This window comes from Lepidochelys kempii, chromosome 2 (genome assembly GCF_965140285.1).
Source record: "Lepidochelys kempii isolate rLepKem1 chromosome 2, rLepKem1.hap1, whole genome shotgun sequence".
NCBI classification, from domain to species: domain Eukaryota; kingdom Metazoa; phylum Chordata; order Testudines; family Cheloniidae; genus Lepidochelys; species Lepidochelys kempii.
In genome coordinates, this window is record NC_136381.1 from 73790472 (window position 1) to 73810309 (window position 19838).

At 41.0% G+C, this 19838-nt stretch overlaps 1 protein-coding gene across 1 annotated transcript in view; it reads right to left on the bottom strand.

Annotated features, from left to right (window-relative positions):
• Window positions 1-241: 241 nt before the first annotated feature.
• LOC140905918 (chloride channel protein C) overlaps window positions 242-19838 on the bottom strand; it is a 28798-nt gene continuing 9201 nt past the window's right edge. The window contains exons 2-4 of the mRNA XM_073329417.2: window positions 9178-9274; window positions 8532-8627; window positions 242-1280 (exon numbers count right to left, since the gene is read on the bottom strand). Of these exons, the coding sequence (XP_073185518.2) occupies window positions 1050-1280; window positions 8532-8627; window positions 9178-9261 (411 nt within the window). The 5' untranslated portion in view covers window positions 9262-9274 and the 3' untranslated portion in view covers window positions 242-1049. The remainder of the gene's footprint in view (window positions 1281-8531; window positions 8628-9177; window positions 9275-19838) is intronic.

Below are 19838 nucleotides of genomic sequence, written 5' to 3' on the forward strand. Positions count from 1 at the left end.
GCAGATGTACTCAAACTTTGCACCACTGCGAGCCACATTAGCAGTTTGCCCCCTAGGGTCTCAGGACTACGCCTGCCTGGCATACTCATTGAAACTAAGATTTTAAAATATATCTCAGACAAGTAGGATGCCCAATTTCCATTCATTTTAGTTGGTTGTACATTTTAAAAGCATGTACTTGTAGGCGGTGTTTAAAATCAGCCTACAAGTACATGCTTTTAAAATAAAAAAGAAAGGTGCACACAGTAAATTTTTTAAAAGCGTCTAAGTCAGTTAGGAGCCTAGGTCCTATTTTTTAAAAGTGAGTTAGACACTTAGGAACCTGAGCTCTAGTCTGCACTTAAAGTTTTACTGGCATAATTATGTAGCTAAGGGGTGTGATTTTTTACTGACATAAATGTGTCAGTAAAAGCTTTAGAGTAGATACAGTTATAGTGATACGTTGTGATACTGATATAGGTTATTTTGTTTCGCCAAACCAGCATAAGTTTTACCAGTATAAGATCATCTGTGCTAGGGCATTTTTGCATCTAACTTTGCCAGCATAGTTATAGCACTACAACTTTAAGTGCTGACAACGCCTAAGTGAAAATCAGCAGGCTGCTAAAAATTAGGCTGCTAAATGACTATGTCATTTTGAAAATAGATGCTTTTGGACACTTTAACCACAACCTTCATATCTGATTGTACTTCTGCCTTCCATGGTAGATGAGTAGAAAATTCCTGATTTAGTTCACAAGCCTTAAAAATATAAGAACATACATAAGAACAGCCATACTGGGTCAGGCCAATGGTCCATCTAACCCAGAGCCCTGCCAAATCTGCTGTCAGTGAACTTTGGCATCATCCTATGGTTCAAGGGAGCTAGTGGTAGGATACATTTAAGGGAGCTGTGTAGGATGCCTTTGAACTTCCCTGCTCTAAAGGAATCAAACAGTACAGTCTTATCCATTTTTCCTTTACCTAAGAAGAATGCAGGCTTATTAAAAACAAAAAAATAAAGTTTGTCAGCTTAAGAAACAAAACATTAACAGTTCTGTTCTCTTTTCCTAATCTAGGGGCTGCTCATCTGAGTCACGTTTTTGCAATGCCAGCTGGCACACCAGCCTCTCCTCCAGCTGGAAAGACATCAGATCATTCCTGGTTATTATCCCAACAACTCGGTTCTGTAGGTCAACAACTGTCAGGTGGCGAAGCCCCAAGGTCCGAAAGATGATGTATGTGCATTGCAGAGAGAAATGAGCCTGAACTGACACCGCTGATTTGTTTATGTACGGCTCCTGCAAGACAAAGAGAGAGAAGGTGGAGGTTGGAGAAAATAAGTGTGTAGCCATTCCTGTTGCAGCAGGCTTCATGAGTGGTGGGGGGTTAGATTACTACACTTTCTTTTTTTATTTCAGCTGTGCCCAAATCAGTATAAAGTACACAGTAATAAGCCCTTTCTTTTCCACTAAAAGATCAGGTTCACATTAAGCTGTTATGACTGGAATATAACCAAATCTCACAGGCTGGAACAGCTAAGCTGAGCTCCATTGATATGATCTGAATTCCTGTTTGGAAATAGTAAATGACCAAGTATTTATTAAGTCAAAGAGATGTTTAATAATTGCTCTTTCATTAAACAACCCATTTATGACATCCTGTAATATTCTTTAGTTAATGTTAGTAAAAATCAGCAAATCAGAAATATATACTGCATGAGAGAGGACAAAAAGAAAAATTATATACTATGAGGTCTGCTGGGTGCTGAATGCTGATCATTGAATCCCACCTTAGACATAAATGTTTCTAGATTTAGCTATAGCTAATTTGGTAAGTTTCCCAGGTAAATATTGGTATTTTAAGTAGGTGTTCACCAAGTTTCTATATCTTACCTATCCATACAGCATCCTACTCATAACTTGGGCCAAATTCTATCCTTGAGTGCATATGGGTGCACAGGGAAATCAGTGGAAGCTCCCCACACCCACCTGAGGATGGTGCGTCTTGTAGTCTCTCCAGGAATATTTTTGGATAGTGGGTAGATTGGAACCAGAGGAGAGAGAGCATTCAGATTTCTTTGAAAAATAATTTTTTTAAAAGGACTAATGAAGGGCAAGATCCACCCAGAAAGTATTAGGAAGTACAAATTGGACCTTTCTGCAACAGGGAGGCCCTCAGCAGGATTCATCCTCATAGGTCAGTTTGAGTTCTGACCAGGAGCTCTATAGGAGCCTATCAGCAAAGGCCATCAAGAGTTTGCTGCACTGAATCAGTGCATCTCTCAACTGCCCTGCCCATACCCTCACCCCAGCCATTTCTGGTATCTAGGCCACCTGGCAAAGTGAGGTTACAGCCACTTTATCCTCCACGAACTCCTCCATAGTAGACTTTCCACCACCAGAGACTCCATGCATTGGCTTATGCCTAAGTTAAGGTTGTATTTCACCCAAAAGGAAACACTACAAATATGCTCCCAAGCTCTTTCTACAGGCATTTTTCTCCCGTTAGCCCTGACCTGCTATATGGCTATTTGCCAGAGTTTCTTTTTCTGGTACTATGAAACAGATTTCCTTGCTTCCCATTGTCAAACTTTTGACATTTCTTGGTGCAAAACTGACTAAAACAGTGTGAAATGGGCAAGGTGTAACATAAAAAATGCAGAAACACCTCGCTGATTAACCTAGTAGGGAAATCAGCAAGTGTTGGTTAGTAGTTAAGATTAAAGCTCAGTGAATAATGCACTTTGTAGTTTGTTGGGAATTTTGAAAAATTGAAAAAAAATTGTTTCGTAAACATAATATTACAAACATAATATTAATTTCAACAACAGAACATTTTGTTTCAGTTTCAACCTTTTCATCATTCTGGAATTTTTAAAAAAAAACCTTAAAAGAAATTTTGAAAACATTATTTCAAGTAAAAATATAGAAACATTTCATTTAAAAAAATGTCAAAATAAGATGGGTCAACTTTTTTCAGAATTTTGGAGTTTGTGTTTCTTTGATTTTTAATTAACAATTCAGTGAAACAAACAAATTCATGAAATGTTTCAGTGCCACTGAATCTGCATTTTTGCAAAAGAAAAAAAAGTTTTGGCCAAAAAATTTTGCCCACTTCTACGTGCAGCCCAGATAGTCATCACAGACAAAGTAGTTTCCTTAAACCAAACAAATGTGCATGCTTTCCCTTGAAGGAACTTTTTTAGGGTTACCAACTTTTGTAATGAAAATTTCCAATTTAGCTGTCAGTTCAGGAAAAAAAAATGTCAAATCTGTTGAAAAATAGAAGCCTTAAATATACCTTCTTGCCAAGTCAAGTCTTCAGATGTACTTCACATTCTCCATTTAGTCTATTTAGAGAATAAACTATACTGTGGTTGAATAATAATATACTCCTTAGTATTCTTTTGTCTGGTCTGCAGTCACATCACCTCTCCAGATGTAATCTAGTCAAATCTCACAAACTAAATAGGGCCAATAGTGGTTGAGAGACTAGCAGGGAAAACTCAGAGGCTGCAGGAAATTAAATTCATTATCAAAAATCCCAAGCAAAATCTTTGCCTACTGCCAGTTTAATCAGCTGTAGGGAAATTTCTAATTAATGATCCACAATGAAGGAAATGAGCAACTACTTTTACCTTCACATTTCTCTACCATTTTGAGGAGCAGATAACTAAATGTGTAAAAACAAACATGAAATTCTTTAAACGTTTCAGAAGCAGAAAGCTCACAAAAGGATTAGTGGCTTCACTGGATCACCAGTGGATGAAGAGAGCAATTAAGGAAGATAAGGACACTGTTGAGATGCTACAGTCCTACTTCTTGTTCAGCCAATCGCTAAGAGAAACAAGTTTGTTTACATTTATGGGAGATAACACTGCCTGCTTCTTATTTACAATGTCACCAGAAAGTGAGAACAGGTGTTCAGATGGCACTTTTGTAACCAGTGTTGCAAGGTATTTATGTGCCAGATATGCTAAACATTCATATGCCCCTTCATGCTTTGGCCACCATTCCGAAGGACATGCTGACATGCTGATGATGCTCATTAAAAAAATAATGCGTTAATTAAATTTGTGACTGAACTAGGGGGAGAATTGTACGTCTCCTGCTCTGTTTTATCCACATTCTGCCATATATTTTGTGTTATAGCAGTCTCGGATGATGATCCAGCACATGTTGTTCGTTTTAAGAACACTTTCACAGCAGATTTGACAAAATGCAAAGAAGGTACCAATGTGAGATTTCTAAAAAATAGCTACAGCTCTCAACCCAAGGTTAAGAATCTGAAGTGCCTTCCAAAATCTGAGAGGGACGAGGTGTGGAGCATGCTTTCAGAAGTCTTAAAAAAGCAACACTCCAATGCAGAAACTACAGAACCCGAACCACCGAAAAAGAAAAATCACACTTCTGCTGGTGGCATCTGACTCAGATAATGAAAATGAACATGTGTTGGTCTGCACTGCTTTGGATTGTTATCAAGCAGAACCAGTCATCAGCATGGACGCATATCCTCTGGAATGGTGGTTGAAGCATGAAGGGACATATGAATCTTTAGCACATCTGGCATGTAAATATCTTGCGACGCCGGCTACAACAGTGGCATCTGAACACCTGTTCTCAATTTCAGGTGACATTGTAAACAAAGAAGAGGGCAGCAGCATCTCCTGCAAATTGTAACCAAACTTGTTTGTCTGAGCGATTGACTGAAGGAGGACTGAGTGGATTTGGATATAATTTTACATTATTTTATTATTTAATGCAGGGGGTTTTTGTACATAATTCTACATTTGTAAGTTCAACTTTCATGACAAAGAGATTGCACTACAGTATTTGTAATTAGGTGAATTGAAATATACTATTTCTTTGGTTTTTTTACAGTGCAAATATTTTTAATAAAAAATAAATATAAAATGAGCACTGTGCTCTTTGTATTCTGTGTTGTAATTGAAATCAATATATTGGAAAATATAGAAGACATCCAAAAATACTGAAATAAATGGTATTCAATTATTGTTTAACAGTGCAATTCATCACATGATTAATTGAGATTAATTTTTTGAATCACGTGATTAATATTTTGAATCACTTGACAGCCCAATACGCATTACAGGTCGTAAATTAACTTTATCAGCTCAGAAAAGGGACCTGGGGTTCCCTGTAGACAGCTCAATGAAGACCTCTGCTTAATGCGTAGCTGTGGGTTAAAAAAAAAAAAAAAGCTAACAAAGTGTTAGGATGCATAAGGAATGGGACTGGAATAATACAAAGAATATTATAATAATTGTATCTATATCAGTGGCATGGCCTCATCTGGAATACTGTGTGCAATGCTGGTCAACCCATCTCAAAAAGAATACTGCAGAACTAAAGGGGTAGGGGCGGTCAAAGAAGAGCAGTGAGAATGATCAAGGGCCTGAGAAAACTCACAAATGAAAAAAGAGATTAAAAAGACAGATTGTTTTGTGACTCTTTCTCAGGATGCCCAAAATTACAGGTTACCATGCCTCTACCTCAGTAAGAGAGAGATTTGCTGGTGCTAAACTGGGTGAAACTCCCTGTTAGCCCAATCTGCTAGCTATCCCAGACAAATTTCTCAGGACTCTGATGGCCCTTACTTTGCTTTGCAGGTAATACGTGATGCACCCCTAGTCCTAAGCCCCTGAAAGATCGTTCTCCCGGAGTACCCAGCCCCTGTCACTGGACACTCACAAAAATTACCAACTTCATAGATTCTAAGGCCAGAATAGACCATTTTGACCATCTAGTCTGACTTCCTGCATAACACAGGCCATAGAACTTCCCAAAAAAGTCCACTATCTCCAAAGAGAGTGTGCACACCAGCTTGTTTGATTCACATTTTGCTAATATTACAGCACAGAGATCTACTCATAAAACACAGAAGTTTATTAACAAAGACAGAGGTTTAAGTGATATAAAGCAAGGATAATGAAAACAGAATTAGTTACAAATGAAACGAAAGTACAACACACTTCTAAGAGACTAAACATAACTTTAGCAAGCTACAAAATCCTTTGGATAAAGCCATTTTCTTACCCTCAGAGTTTTTCTGTAGAGCTTGCTGGTTTTCAATCAAATCCAGATCCAGATTTTCATGATTTCCCCTACTCATTACCAGAGGTCTCCTCAGTCAATGGATAACAGAACGTCCTTTTGCTTCTTCTTCTATTTCCCAAAGTTCCTAGGGAGTTTATTCCCAGAAACAGGGTGAACCGCTGGGGTTCAGATTACAGTGTTTTCCCAAGCAGAGTTCACACACCCCTATCAACCTGGCTTTTCCTGTTGACTTCCATGCAAAGGTAGTTCCCACTGTATTTGGCTCCACAATGCTCAATTTACATGAGAAACAGGGAGATAACTACCTTCCCTCCTGTCTGGGAAAAAAACCTGTTTCTCCTTTTGTTTGGTTACAGACTTTAAAGCATAATATCAGTGAGTATCCATAATTCTTCATATAGTACTAACACATACGTTTCACAATTATATTAATGGCTGTTATGTTACCAGTTTTCATCTGATACCTTACAAGACATTCTTTATAGGTAAATACTATGACAGCAATGTGTTAGGTGTAGTGAGTTTGTCAGGCCTGTTAAGAGTAGCTGTTACATGACAGTGAATCCTTTGCCAGTTGGAACTGTGGGGCTCTTAAGGTCACGTTTACTTTGGAAAGGAGAAAGAGAGGACAGAATAAGATAATGAATGATATCAAGAAGGTAGATCAGGAACTTGGGTTCTCCCAATCCTATAGTATAATACAAGAACAAGTGAACATTTACTGAAACTGAAAGAAAGGAAATTCAAAAACAATAAAAGGAAATATGTTTGCACCCAATGTGTTATTAAACTGTGGACATTGTCACAGGAAGTCATTGAGGTCAAGAATCAAAAGGAGATGAGACATTTATGTGGACATCAAGACTATACAGAGTTATCACAATTCATAACAAACATGTAGAAGGGATATTAAACCTTATGCCTCAGGGTTTAAACCCATCTCTAACTATTACAGATCAGGATGAGATCCATGTAAGAGGCAGGTTATCTTGGAAGGGAGGCAAGGTTCTTATGCTTTCCTCTGAAGCACCTGTTCCTGGCCAATGCCAGAGACAGAATACCAACCTATATGGACCTCGGTGTACGGGGAGACTTTGGCAAACCAGTAAAGTACCTGAAACCACTATGACTTATTGCTAAAAGCAGCCAAGTCAGCAGGCCGTAAATTAGCCAAGTCAGCAGGCTTAGCTTAACCAAGGCAGGAGGGGAGGGGGCTTTTTGGGTACCACAGAAAGGGCAGCTTGACCCCATGTCCTTCCTGATAAGAACTGTGTTGAAGTTGCTGATACATGCATCTTAGAAGAGCAGGATGTGCCCCAGGAATGTCTATTGGGGCCTCAAGGCTACAAACTCTGGAAAAACCCACAGCTGGTTAATCGATAATCAGAAGGAACCTCTCGCTTGACCATTGAAACTGCTTACTTAACAAGTTTGCTTTAAGGGACATGTCATTCTATTACTAATGTGTAAATAAGGGGGAAAAGTTTGAGGTAGTGGGCCTCTTCAGGACTGGACTCTCTCTTTCTGGATGCATCTTGTGTTTCCCTGCGGCCTCTGGAGAGCCACACTCAGCTTTGGTAATTATCAAGGGTTGGGGGTGTTTTACTAACCTCTTGAGGACGTGTGTATAAGTGCTTGAGACTATGTAAAGTTTAGCTTTAAGTAAAAGCACTCTTGTGTTGTCCTCTTTGTGCCAGCCATCTATCGGTCGGAGGGCCGTGACTCCCCTGATTTATTTCCTGACACCACCTCGCACAGAGTAAAAGTTACTAAGAGCTTTGGGTTGAAAGAACCCTGGGTAACATCGGGTCTGACCCAGTATGGCAATTCTTGTGTTCAACAGAATCACTACAGTGAACTCAAGCAGAGCTCAAAATATATATATTTTTTACGTAAAAACCCTCTAAGTCAGTCCCAACTCTGAATTTCCCAGGGTGCCACATTTTATCCTTGTCTACTCTGTGCATTGTAAACTCATTGAGGCAAAGACTGGTTTTATTTAATTAATTATTTATTTTTCTTAAGCTTTGTACAGTGCACCAAAAACTATAATGTGCTTGGGCCCAATATTCTGGTGCAGTATTTAGGAAATAAACATGGAAATGCTTTCTGTTTGCTTTATAATGCTAAAGGAGCCAAATGATGACAGTTAAATGATCTATTCCATTAACGTTGTATCTTTTGGTCAATCTGGAATGTATTTTAATCAAAAGCCCCCTTGAAATGGTCTCCTTTGTTGTATTTTCTTGTTGGCTCATTTTATCAACATCTGTTACGTTTATACAATATGAATTAAAACTCTGGAATGCTCTTTGTACTCAGCTACTTTTGTTGAGAGTGTAACATCCCAGGATTGGCAGTGTTTATGTAAGTCAGTGCGGCTGACACAGCCATCATAAACAAATGAGAAAATATAACAAATACATTGTTCATGGAGGAAATGTTTGTTTTTAGAGTTGGCTTCACTCTTACCAGATTGATGAAGAGTTGCTGATACTGAGGATCTGTACTGTAGCGATTCAGCAGCGTGGTCGCCTGTGGTGGATCAGGCAACTTCTCCACTGTTATCTGCAATAGGCAAGATTCTATTTCTCCGTCCAAACCTTTCTAATTTGACTCTAAACCATATGATGGATTTTCATCTGCATCTGTACATCCTAATTTATTTTTACCAAGCTCACACTTAGGATTTTTTTAAATCCTTTCTTCATTTTGATAAATTAACTTAGCACTTCTATAGTTCTTTGCACCTTTGTTATGCTTTACCAACATTAATTAAAATTTGCAAAGGTGATTATGCTCACAGAGCTAAGTATTATCTGCCCCATTTTACAGACAGGAAACAGAGAGAAGATTGGAGTAGCTGATTTAAGGACAGTGTCAGAGCCAGGATTAGAACACAAAAATTTCTGGCTTCCACTCCTGCGTGCCTCCCAGGAGCGCCTGTAACTTATTGCAGTTTTATCTGGCTGTTTATGGGCTCCCCTTTTATTTAGTTTATAATTTTACTACTTATTTAACAACATATTAATAACTATTTTCATTCCTAGTACAATCCCTGGACATATCAAATAAGCATCAATTAACCAAATAGAGAAATAAAGAAAAAAGTGATTACCTTTTGGTAGAGGAGAAGAGGACAGCAGGAAAGAGAATCATGGTTAGTCTCTGTTTCAAAGACGGGTTCATGTTCCAGCAGCATGCATAGCTCTAACCTAGTTTTTACAAGGAATACATTCACCATCAAAGCCAAATTTTAAAAGGTCCAACGTAATAGATTATGATCTCCAGAAACTAATGCCTGACAATGCTAAAAATATACAGATATGATGAGTCTAATATTAGTGGGGAATACATTATTTATACAAAGCAAGTTTTGCTTTCCTAGATTTCCAACAAAAATTGTGTGCATGTCTTCAGGTTTTGGTGTGGAACTCCTCACAAACCTACATTTTTTTTAAATGGATTTATCTCCTCTACATTTTTATTTTTTATCTGAATTAATATGATTGGCAAGAACTGCTTATGTAGTCTGTCTAGTTTGTTCCAATCAAGTCATAATTGCAGTTACAAAGGGGGTCAGGTTTGTCATCTTTGTTTGTATAGATTTTTTCAGTTCCACCTTATGTCCACATTAAAGCATGAGACCCATGTTTGTAAAATTCTTTCAGACTCATTGTGGTTTAAATAAGGGGTGAAATCCTGGAATGCAATTACTTCAGTGGGACCAGGATTGCACCCACGATCTGTGTGAGACATTCATCTTTGCTGTCTGAATCAAATTCAAATGGCCATCTTTATCGATATATGTAAAATTTGTGGCCACAGAGGTACACCTGGAATAGCAATCACACAACTTTTAATTAGGAGTTCGGCAGGGAAGAGATTGAAATACAAGGTGACTTTTCTAAACGGGGAAAGAAGAATTAGGGTCAAAGCTCCAGTTCACAAGTTGTTGTTATAAACTCCCATCAGTGTTCTCAGAGTGCAGAGTCTAGGGGAGTGTAATATGCTCACGTACACAGGGTTGAAGATGGAGACCCAACCTCAGATCCCTCGCTTCCAGACAGGAAACAGTAGGAACACTATCACTGCTCTCTAGTGAACCTTCTGGATGACAGAAGATGAGGCACTGACAGGCTCCCAGATGGAGGAACATCCAACTTTCCTAAGCCAGAAAATGATCAGAATGGCATGGGTCCTTCGAAGGTACTAGCAGTCCTCCTGGCTGATATAAGGGAAGACTATAATAGACTCCAGCAGGAGGAACATCCCCATCTCTCCCCAGCCAGAAGGAGGGTCACATGTCTGGTGCTAGTGGGGGAAACTAATGGAGGGGGATCCATCTATGGTGGGAAATGATGACAGAAACTTCCAGGATACGTATCAGTGCATAGCTCAATTCGTAGGCAGTAGGAGAAATTTAAATAAAGGGGGACTATGAGGAAAAATGACCAAAATATTTAATGAATTTGAAAATGAAAAACATCAGCAATATAGTGTTTTTCCCTCTGATTCCTGGGACTTTTTATAAAAGCGGGGGGGGAAGAAACGCATGTTGCCCATAGTAGCTAGAGACATGACCAAGTCACTAGTTTTGGTTACCTGGAAGTAAGTTAAAGAGGGATTTATGCTTTAGATGAATATACAGTAACTATAGATTTGCTGATCCAGTTTAATAGTGATTCAAGTTGTTCTTGGTTTACTCAAGATAATCTCCAGGAGACCGTGTTTCTCAATCTTGTGTTATGGCAGATAATCATAGAATATTAGGGTTGGAAGATACGTTAGGAGGTCATCTAGTCCAATCCCCTGCTCAAAGCAGGACCAACATCAACTAAATCATCCCAGCCAGGGTTTTGTCAAGCCAGGCCTTAAAAACCTCTAAGGATGGAGATTCCACCACCTCCCTAGGTAACCCATTCCAGGGCTTCACCACCCTGCTAGTGAAATAGTGTTTCCTAATATCCAACCTAGAGCTCCCCCATTGCAACTTCAGACCATTGCTCCTTGTTCTGTCATTTGCCACCACTGAGAACAGCCTAGCTCCATCCTCTTTGGAACCCCCCTTCAGGTAGTTGAAAGCTGCTGTCAAATCCCACCCTCACTATTCTCTTCTGCAGACTAAACAAGCCCAGTTCCCTCAGCCTCTCTTCTCTTCTATTTGTTCAGTATTTTGTAAAACACTTTTCATCAAACCTTCCTGAAATTTAAAATGAGATATTTCGCCCTTCTTCCAGGGCTCTCAAAGAGCTTTAGGATTATTAAGCATCCCTGTAAATGGGGCATATATATATGCCCTTTTCACAGATGAGGTACAAAGAGATTAAATGACTTGCCCAAGGTCACATAGTAAATCAGTGGCAGAGCCAGGAAGAGGTCCCAGGAGCCCTGAGTCCCAGTCAGCTGCTCCAACCATTAAACACACTTTCCCCTCCCAAGAAAAATGAGTAAATAACTAAACATAGCTCAGATTTACTGTTGCAACAAAATTACTCACTCCACATCCCCCCCAAACAACCTTTTTTGGCACTGACATTTTTTAAAATCACTTTCACATTATTAATGAGAGCAAAGCTCTGAGACAGCCCTCAGTCTGTACCTAACTAGTGCAGTTATAACTCTTGATAGACAGGTTTCAGAGTAGCAGCCATGTTAGTCTGTATTCGCAAAAAGAAAAGTACTCCTTCTCTTCTTGATAGACAGTTGTTTCTGAAGATCAGCAAGTACTCTTCCCCAAAACAGATACTACAGCCTGGGGACATGGACAACATGAAAATCCAGTAATGTCTGGTCTTTAATAGTATTATGCCCTCTGCTTGCAAGGATCGCCTGTTCAGTTATACTTATTGGTTCACATTATATAACATTTTTCACAAGCCTCCGAATCACATTAAGTAACTGTGAATTATACACCTGGGGCCAATATCTGCCCCCAGATATTCATTTACAACTCCTATGGGATCATTTCATTCACCACTGAAATGCAGCCACCTTCAGGGAGCAAAACTGTATGGTTGATCTCTGGGCCAGAATTCTATCTGTGGCTTTCAACGATACATTGCTATACCAACTAGACATGGGCCCCAAATGCTAAGTTTTGATCCATAGCGGTACTTTTCCAAAGTCTGGAGGTGTTCATATCCAGGATATGGTTTGAGCCTGTCCATGATACAAACCCTTTTGTTTTCCACTTTAACAGTGTCAGACTGGAGGAAAAAGCAGGCAACATTTACAATGAGCTTAAAGAGCAGAAACATTTGCTCATCACCAGTGGTTTCTTGGCTGGTTTTCGCAGCTTGCAATTTGCTCAACCGTTCTTAACTAAACTCAGTGGGGAGTCACTTAGCAGGGCTTTGAGAAGTGAGAGGAATTTGGCTAGTCAAAAAAGGCACACAGAAACACAATGAAGGAAATTGTTGGAACATTTCTGATAAGAATCCAATTCTATTAAAGCCTGCCATATTCAAGAGAAAAATGAGTGCACATTATTTGATTTAGGCCTCCAGAAGTCATGCTTTGGAGGTATAACATCACAACTCTTTGATGTTACACACAACATCCTTCCTATCACATCATCAAGCCTTAGAAAGAGCAGACCAAACATGTTCCTTGCACTATTTTTTGGACTTAACAGGAAGTGCTAGGATTCAAACTTGGACTCAGCAATTGTTCGTTTACTCTGTTTATTTAAGAAGGAAGAAAACCCTTAAGTAATGAATCTCATTTCAAAGACACTGTTGCAGTTTGATATACTATATCTGTTACAAAACATGCATCACGAGGACACACATAATTAAGATAACACATTATTATCACGACCTCCAAGTGTTACATTCGGCATGATACTCAGGAATTAAAAGTATCTGACAACTTAGAGTGTCACCCTTTTCTTGTCAAAAAAGCCTATTTACCAGAGGACACTGCAAATTCTGTGCATGGGGGACTGACATAAGAGGAACACAAGCTCAAAAATAGCTATAAATACAAAGACAGTAGATTAAACAATCCTATCACTGGCAAACCATTCAGGGCATGATTCTTTCACCATGAATGTAAAGGATAGCCATGGATTTTATTGAGAAAATTGGAGAACCTGGAGTATTTATTTCAGTTTTTTCACTGAAGTTTAAGACCCATTTTTTCTTCATTAATTCACCAAAGATACCTGCACTGCTTCTTGCATGTGTATTTTGTTTCTGAAATTTTATTGTCTATGTGTGGCTCGATATGGACTGTGAATTAATGTGTGTCATGTATGAAGCAGAGCACAGTGAAGGAACTTAATATAATTATCCCTCCATCTGCAAAAAGAGCCGCTTCTCTGTTGCATCTTCATTAAGGCATGATCCAAAGGTCCAGTGACAAGTCTTGGTTTCAATGGGCTTTGGGCCAGGCTCCATATCCTAGCTATGCTTTTTGTAAAGTAAAGGAGATAAATTTCAAAATAGGATGATAAAATGAGACAGAAGCCCCTCTGTGGTCTCTAATGATCCTAATTGTGTAGGGGTGCTGCTGATTGCCCCATCCACTGCACTGGCAGGCAAATCCTTAGTTAGGGTTGCCAACTCTCCAGGACTGCTAATCTTTAATTAAAGATTAGGTCATGTGATGAAACCTCCAGGGATATGTCCAACCAAAATCATCAATCCTATCCTTAGCTGGTGTAAGCTGTAAAAGCTCCATTGAAATCAATGGCGCTATGTCGGTTTCCTGCAACTGAGGATCTGCCACCATGTACCTTCAACTTTTTACAGAAGTCAATAAGAATTATGGGTGCTCAGCACCCTACAGGAAACCCTCAGCAGGACTGGATGATAACTGTACTACTCAGTAAAAGTTAAGCACTTTTTCTAATACTCACGGTAATGTGGCCTTCACAAGATAATACAATGGCAGAGACTTTATGCATGCAACTATAAGAGGGATAACCAGTTTGAGGCAAATAGGCCTACTTCTCTGAGTCATTTATATGCTTTGTATTAACATAGCTGCTGTTAAACTAGGAAAGATGATTTTCACATGTGTTTCTTTAAATTGTGGAAAAACTGACATTTTTGTAAAATGGGAAAATGATTTATTAAGTTTGGGGAGGATTAGCAAGGGGATGAGGATTAGATCCCTGGGTACATGGCATAGCTAGACAGCTTAGATTTTTCATTTACGACAGGAAAATCTCAGAACAGTTAGAGGGTCAGTTCAGGTTAAGCAGCCAAAATTGCCAGTGTTTATCCAAACCACTTGAGCCTACAAACTTGGGCTGGAAACTGTAAGAACAAAAAGAAAAGGAGTACTTGTGGCACCTTAGAGACTAACCAATTTATTTGAGCATAAACTTTCGTGAGCTACAGCTCATTTCATCTGGAGTACTGTCATGGATGGTTATAAACTGTTCAGGAAGGACAGGCAGGGCAGAAAAGGTGGGGGAGTAGCACTGTATGTAAGGGAGCAGTATGACTGCTCAGAGCTCCGGTACGAAACTGCAGAAAAACCTGAGTATCTCTGGATTAAGTTTAGAAGTGTGTGCAACAAGAGTGATGTAGTGGTAGGAGTCTGCTATAGACCACCGGACCAGGGGGATGAGGTGGATGAGGCTTTCTTCCGGCAGCTCACGGAAGCTACTAGATCGCATGCCCTGATTCTCATGGGTGACTTTAATTTTCCTGATATCTGCTGGGAGAGCAATACAGCGGTGCATAGACAATCCAGGAAGTTTTTGGAAAGCGTAGGGGACAATTTCCTGGCGCAAGTGCTAGAGGAGCCAACTAGGGGGGGCGCTTTTCTTGACCTGCTGCTCACAAACCGGGTAGAATTAGTGGGGGAAGCAAAAGTGGATGGGAATCTGGGAGGCAGTGACCATGAGTTGGTTGAGTTCAGGATCCTGACGCAGGGAAGAAAGGTAAGCAGCAGGATACGGACCCTGGACTTCAGGAAAGCAGACTTCGACTCCCTCAGGGAACAGATGGCCAGGATCCCATGGGGGACTAACTTGAAGGGGAAAGGAGTCCAGGAGAGCTGGCTGTATTTCAAGGAATCCCTGTTGAGGTTACAGGGACAAACCATCCCAATGAGTCGAAAGAATAGTAAATATGGCAGGCGACCAGCTTGGCTTAATGGTGAAATCCTAGCGGATCTTAAACATAAAAAAGAAGCTTACAAGAAGTGGAAGGTTGGACATATGACCAGGGAAGAGTATAAAAATATTGCTCGGGCATGTAGGAATGATATCAGGAGGGCCAAATCGCACCTGGAGCTGCAGCTAGCCAGAGATGTCAAGAGTAACAAGAAGGGTTTCTTCAGGTATGTTGGCAACAAGAAGAAAGCCAAGGAATGTGTGGGCCCCTTACTGAATGAGGGAGGCAACCTAGTGACAGAGGATGTGGAAAAAGCTAATATACTCAATGCTTTTTTTGCCTCTGTTTTCACTAACAAGGTCAGCTCCCAGACTGCTGCACTGGGCATCACAAAATGGGGAAGAGATGGCCAGCCCTCTGTGGAGATAGAGGTGGTTAGGGACTATTTAGAAAAGCTGGACGTGCACAAGTCCATGGGGCCGGACGAGTTGCATCCGAGAGTGCTGAAGGAATTGGCGGCTGTGATTGCAGAGCCATTGGCCATTATCTTTGAAAACTCGTGGCGAACCGGGGAAGTCCCGGATGACTGGAAAAAGGCTAATGTAGTGCCAATCTTTAAAAAAGGGAAGAAGGAGGATCCTGGGAACTACAGGCCAGTCAGCCTCACCTCAGTCCCTGGAAAAATCATGGAGCAGGTCCTCAAAGAATCAATCCTGAAGCACTTGCATGAGAGGAAAGTGATCAGGAACAGCCAGCATGGATTCACCAAGGAAAGGTCATGCCTGACTAATCTAATCGCCTTTTATGATGAGATTACTGGTTCTGTGGATGAAGGGAAAGCAGTGGATGTATTGTTTCTTGACTTTAGCAAAGCTTTTGACACGGTCTCCCACAGTATTCTTGTCAGCAAGTTAAGGAAGTATGGGCTGGATGAATGCACTATAAGGTGGGTAGAAAGCTGGCTAGATTGTCAGGCTCAACGGGTAGTGATCAATGGCTCCATGTCTAGTTGGCAGCTGGTATCAAGTGGAGTGCCCCAAGGGTCGGTCCTGGGGCCGGTTTTGTTCAATATCTTCATAAATGATCTGGAGGATGGTGTGGATTGCACTCTCAGCAAATTTGCGGATGATACTAAACTGGGAGGAGTGGTAGATACGCTGGAGGGGAGGGATAGGATACAGAAGGACCTAGACAAATTGGAGGATTGGGCCAAAAGAAATCTGATGAGGTTCAATAAGGATAAGTGCAGGGTCCTGCACTTAGGACGGAAGAACCCAATGCACAGCTACAGACTAGGGACCGAATGGCTAGGCAGCAGTTCTGCGGAAAAGGACCTAGGGGTGACAGTGGACGAGAAGCTGGATATGAGTCAGCAGTGTGCCCTTGTTGCCAAGAAGGCCAATGGCATTTTAGGATGTATAAGTAGGGGCATAGCGAGCAGATCGAGGGACGTGATCGTTCCCCTCTATTCGACATTGGTGAGGCCTCATCTGGAGTACTGTGTCCAGTTTTGGGCCCCACACTTCAAGAAGGATGTGGATAAATTGGAGAGAGTCCAGCGAAGGGCAACAAAAATGATTAGGGGACTGGAACACATGAGTTATGAGGAGAGGCTGAGGGAGCTGGGATTGTTTAGCCTGCAGAAGAGAAGAATGAGGGGGGATTTGATAGCTGCTTTCAACTACCTGAAAGGGGGTTCCAAAGAGGATGGCTCTAGACTGTTCTCAATGGTAGCAGATGACAGAACGAGGAGTAATGGTCTCAAGTTGCAGTGGGGGAGGTTTAGATTGGATATTAGGAAAAACTTTTTCACTAAGAGGGTGGTGAAACACTGGAATGCGTTACCTAGGGAGGTGGTAGAATCTCCTTCCTTAGAGGTTTTTAAGGTCAGGCTTGACAAAGCCCTGGCTGGGATGATTTAACTGGGAATTGGTCCTGCTTCGAGCAGGGGGTTGGACTAGATGACCTTCTGGGGTCCCTTCCAACCCTGATATTCTATGATTCTATGATTCTATGCATACTGTGGAAAGTGTAGAAGATCTTTTATACACACAAAGCATGAAAAAATATACCTCCCCCACCCCACTCTCCTGCTGGCAATAGCTTATCTAAAGTGACCACTCTCCTTACAATGTGTATGATAATCAAGGTGGGCCATTTCCAGCACAAATCCAGGGTTTAACAAGAACGTCTCGGGGGACGGGGGGGTGTTAGGAAAAAACAAGGGGAAATAGGTTACCTTGTATAATGACTTAGCCACTCCCAGTCTCTATTCAAGCCTAAGTTAATTGTATCCAATTTGCAAATGAATTTCAATTCAGCAGTCTCTCGCTGGAGTCTGGTTTTGAAGTTTTTCTGTTGTAATATCGCAACTTTCATGTCTGTAATCGCGTGACCAGAGAGATTGAAGTGTTCTCCAACTGATTTATGAATGTTATAATTCTTGACATCTGATTTGTGTCCATTTATTCTTTTACGTAGAGACTGTCCAGTTTGACCAATGTACATGGCAGAGGGGCATTGCTGGCACATGATGGCATATATCACATTGGTGGATGTGCAGGTGAACGAGCCTCTGATAGTGTGGCTGATGTTATTAGGCCCTGTGATGGTGTCCCCTGAATAGATATGTGGGCACAGTTGGCAACAGGCTTTGTTGCAAGGATAGGTTCCTGGGTTAGTGGTTCTGTTGTGTGGTATGTGGTTGCTGGTGAGTATTTGCTTCAGGTTGGGGGGCTGTCTGTAGGCAAGGACTGGCCTGTCTCCCAAGATTTGTGAGAGTGTTGGGTCATCCTTCAGGATAGGTTGTAGATCCTTAATAATGCGTTGGAGGGGTTTTAGTTGGGGGCTGAAGGTGACGGCTAGTGGCGTTCTGTTATTTTCTTTGTTAGGCCTATCCTGTAGTAGGTGACTTCTGGGAACTCTTCAGGCTCTATCAATCTGTTTCTTCAATTCCGCAGGTGGGTATTGTAGTTGTAAGAATGCTTGATAGAGATCTTGTAGGTGTTTGTCTCTGTCTGAGGGGTTGGAGCAAATGCAGTTGTATCGCAGAGCTTGGCTGTAGACGATGGATCGTGTGGTGTGGTCAGGGTGAAAGCTGGAGGCATGTAGGTAGGAATAGCGTTCAGTAGGTTTCGGGTATAGGGTGGTGTTTATGTGACCATCATTTATGAGCACTGTAGTGTCCAGAAAGTGGATCTCTTGTGTGGACTGGACCAGGCTGAGGTTGATGGTGGGATGGAAATTGTTGAAATCATGGTGGAATTCCTCAAGGGCTTCTTTTCCATGGGTCCAGATGATGAAGATGTCATCAATATAGCGCAAGTAGAGTAGGGGCGTTAGGGGACGAGAGCTGAGGAAGCGTTGTTCTAAGTCAGCCATAAAAATGTTGGCAGACTGTGGGGCCATGTGGGTACCCATAGCAGTGCCACTGATCTGAAGGTATACATTGTCCCCAAATGTAAAATAGTTATGGGTAAGGACAAAGTCACAAAGTTCAGCCACCAGGTTAGCTGTGACATTATCGGGGATAGTGTTCTTGACGGCTTGTAGTCCATCTTTGTGTGGAATGTTGGTGTAGAGGGCTTCTACATCCATAGTGGCCAGGATGGTGTTATCAGGAAGATCACCGATGGATTGAAGTTTCCTCAGGAAGTCAGTGGTGTCTCGAAGGTAGCTGGGAGTGCTGGTAGCATAGGGCCTGAGGAGGGAGTCTACATAGCTAGACAATCCTGCTGTCAGGGTGCCAATGTCTGAGATGATGGGGCGCCCAGGATTTCCAGGTTTATGGATCTTGGGTAGTAGATAGAATATCCCAGGTCAGGGTTCCAGGGGTGTGTCTGTGCGGATTTGATCTTGTGCTTTTTCAGGGAGTTTCTTGAGCACATGCTGTAGTTTCTTTTGGTAACTCTCAGTGGGATCAGAGGGTAATGGCTTGTAGAAAGTGGTGTTGGCAGGAGAGTGGGGTGGGGGGAGGTATATTTTTTCATGCTTTGTGTGTATAAAAGATCTTCTACACTTTCCACAGTATGCATCCGATGAAGTGAGCTGTAGCTCACGAAAGCTTATGCTCAAATAAATTGGTTAGTCTCTAAGGTGCCACAAGTACTCCTTTTCTTTTTGCGAATACAGACTAACACGGCTGTTACTCTGAAACCTGTGTAAGAACAGTCTTTGATTAGATTTTGGCACTCTGACTTCCAAAGGGATCGTCTTGTGGGTGATGCACTGGACTTGGATCCTCAAATTCTGGGATCACAAACTGTCTATGCCACAAGCTTCCCATGTGACCTGGGGCAAGAAATTTAATCTCAGTGCCTCAGTTTCCAACTCTGTAAAATGAGGATCATCTTCCCTACCTCAACGGCATGTTATGAAGTCAAATATTTAAAGGTCGCAAAGTTCTCAGATACATATTTATTAGGACCCCATCACTGCAATAAGTAAATGAGAGAATGAATAAATAGACATAGTCCTAGCCTCAACGTGAAAATGCAGAGATCACACCAAAATTGGAAAATAAATGGGGAAATGCAAACTTAATATTTCTGAATTTTCAAAAGGTTCCATTTGGTTTGATTCTAGAAATGGACAAAAGCCCAGAATTGGATTCATATTTGTTCCTCTCCCCCAAAATCTGGTTTGTTACCATCCAGATTTTCAATTTTAGAACTTAACCACACATTTAAACTATAGAACAAAATAT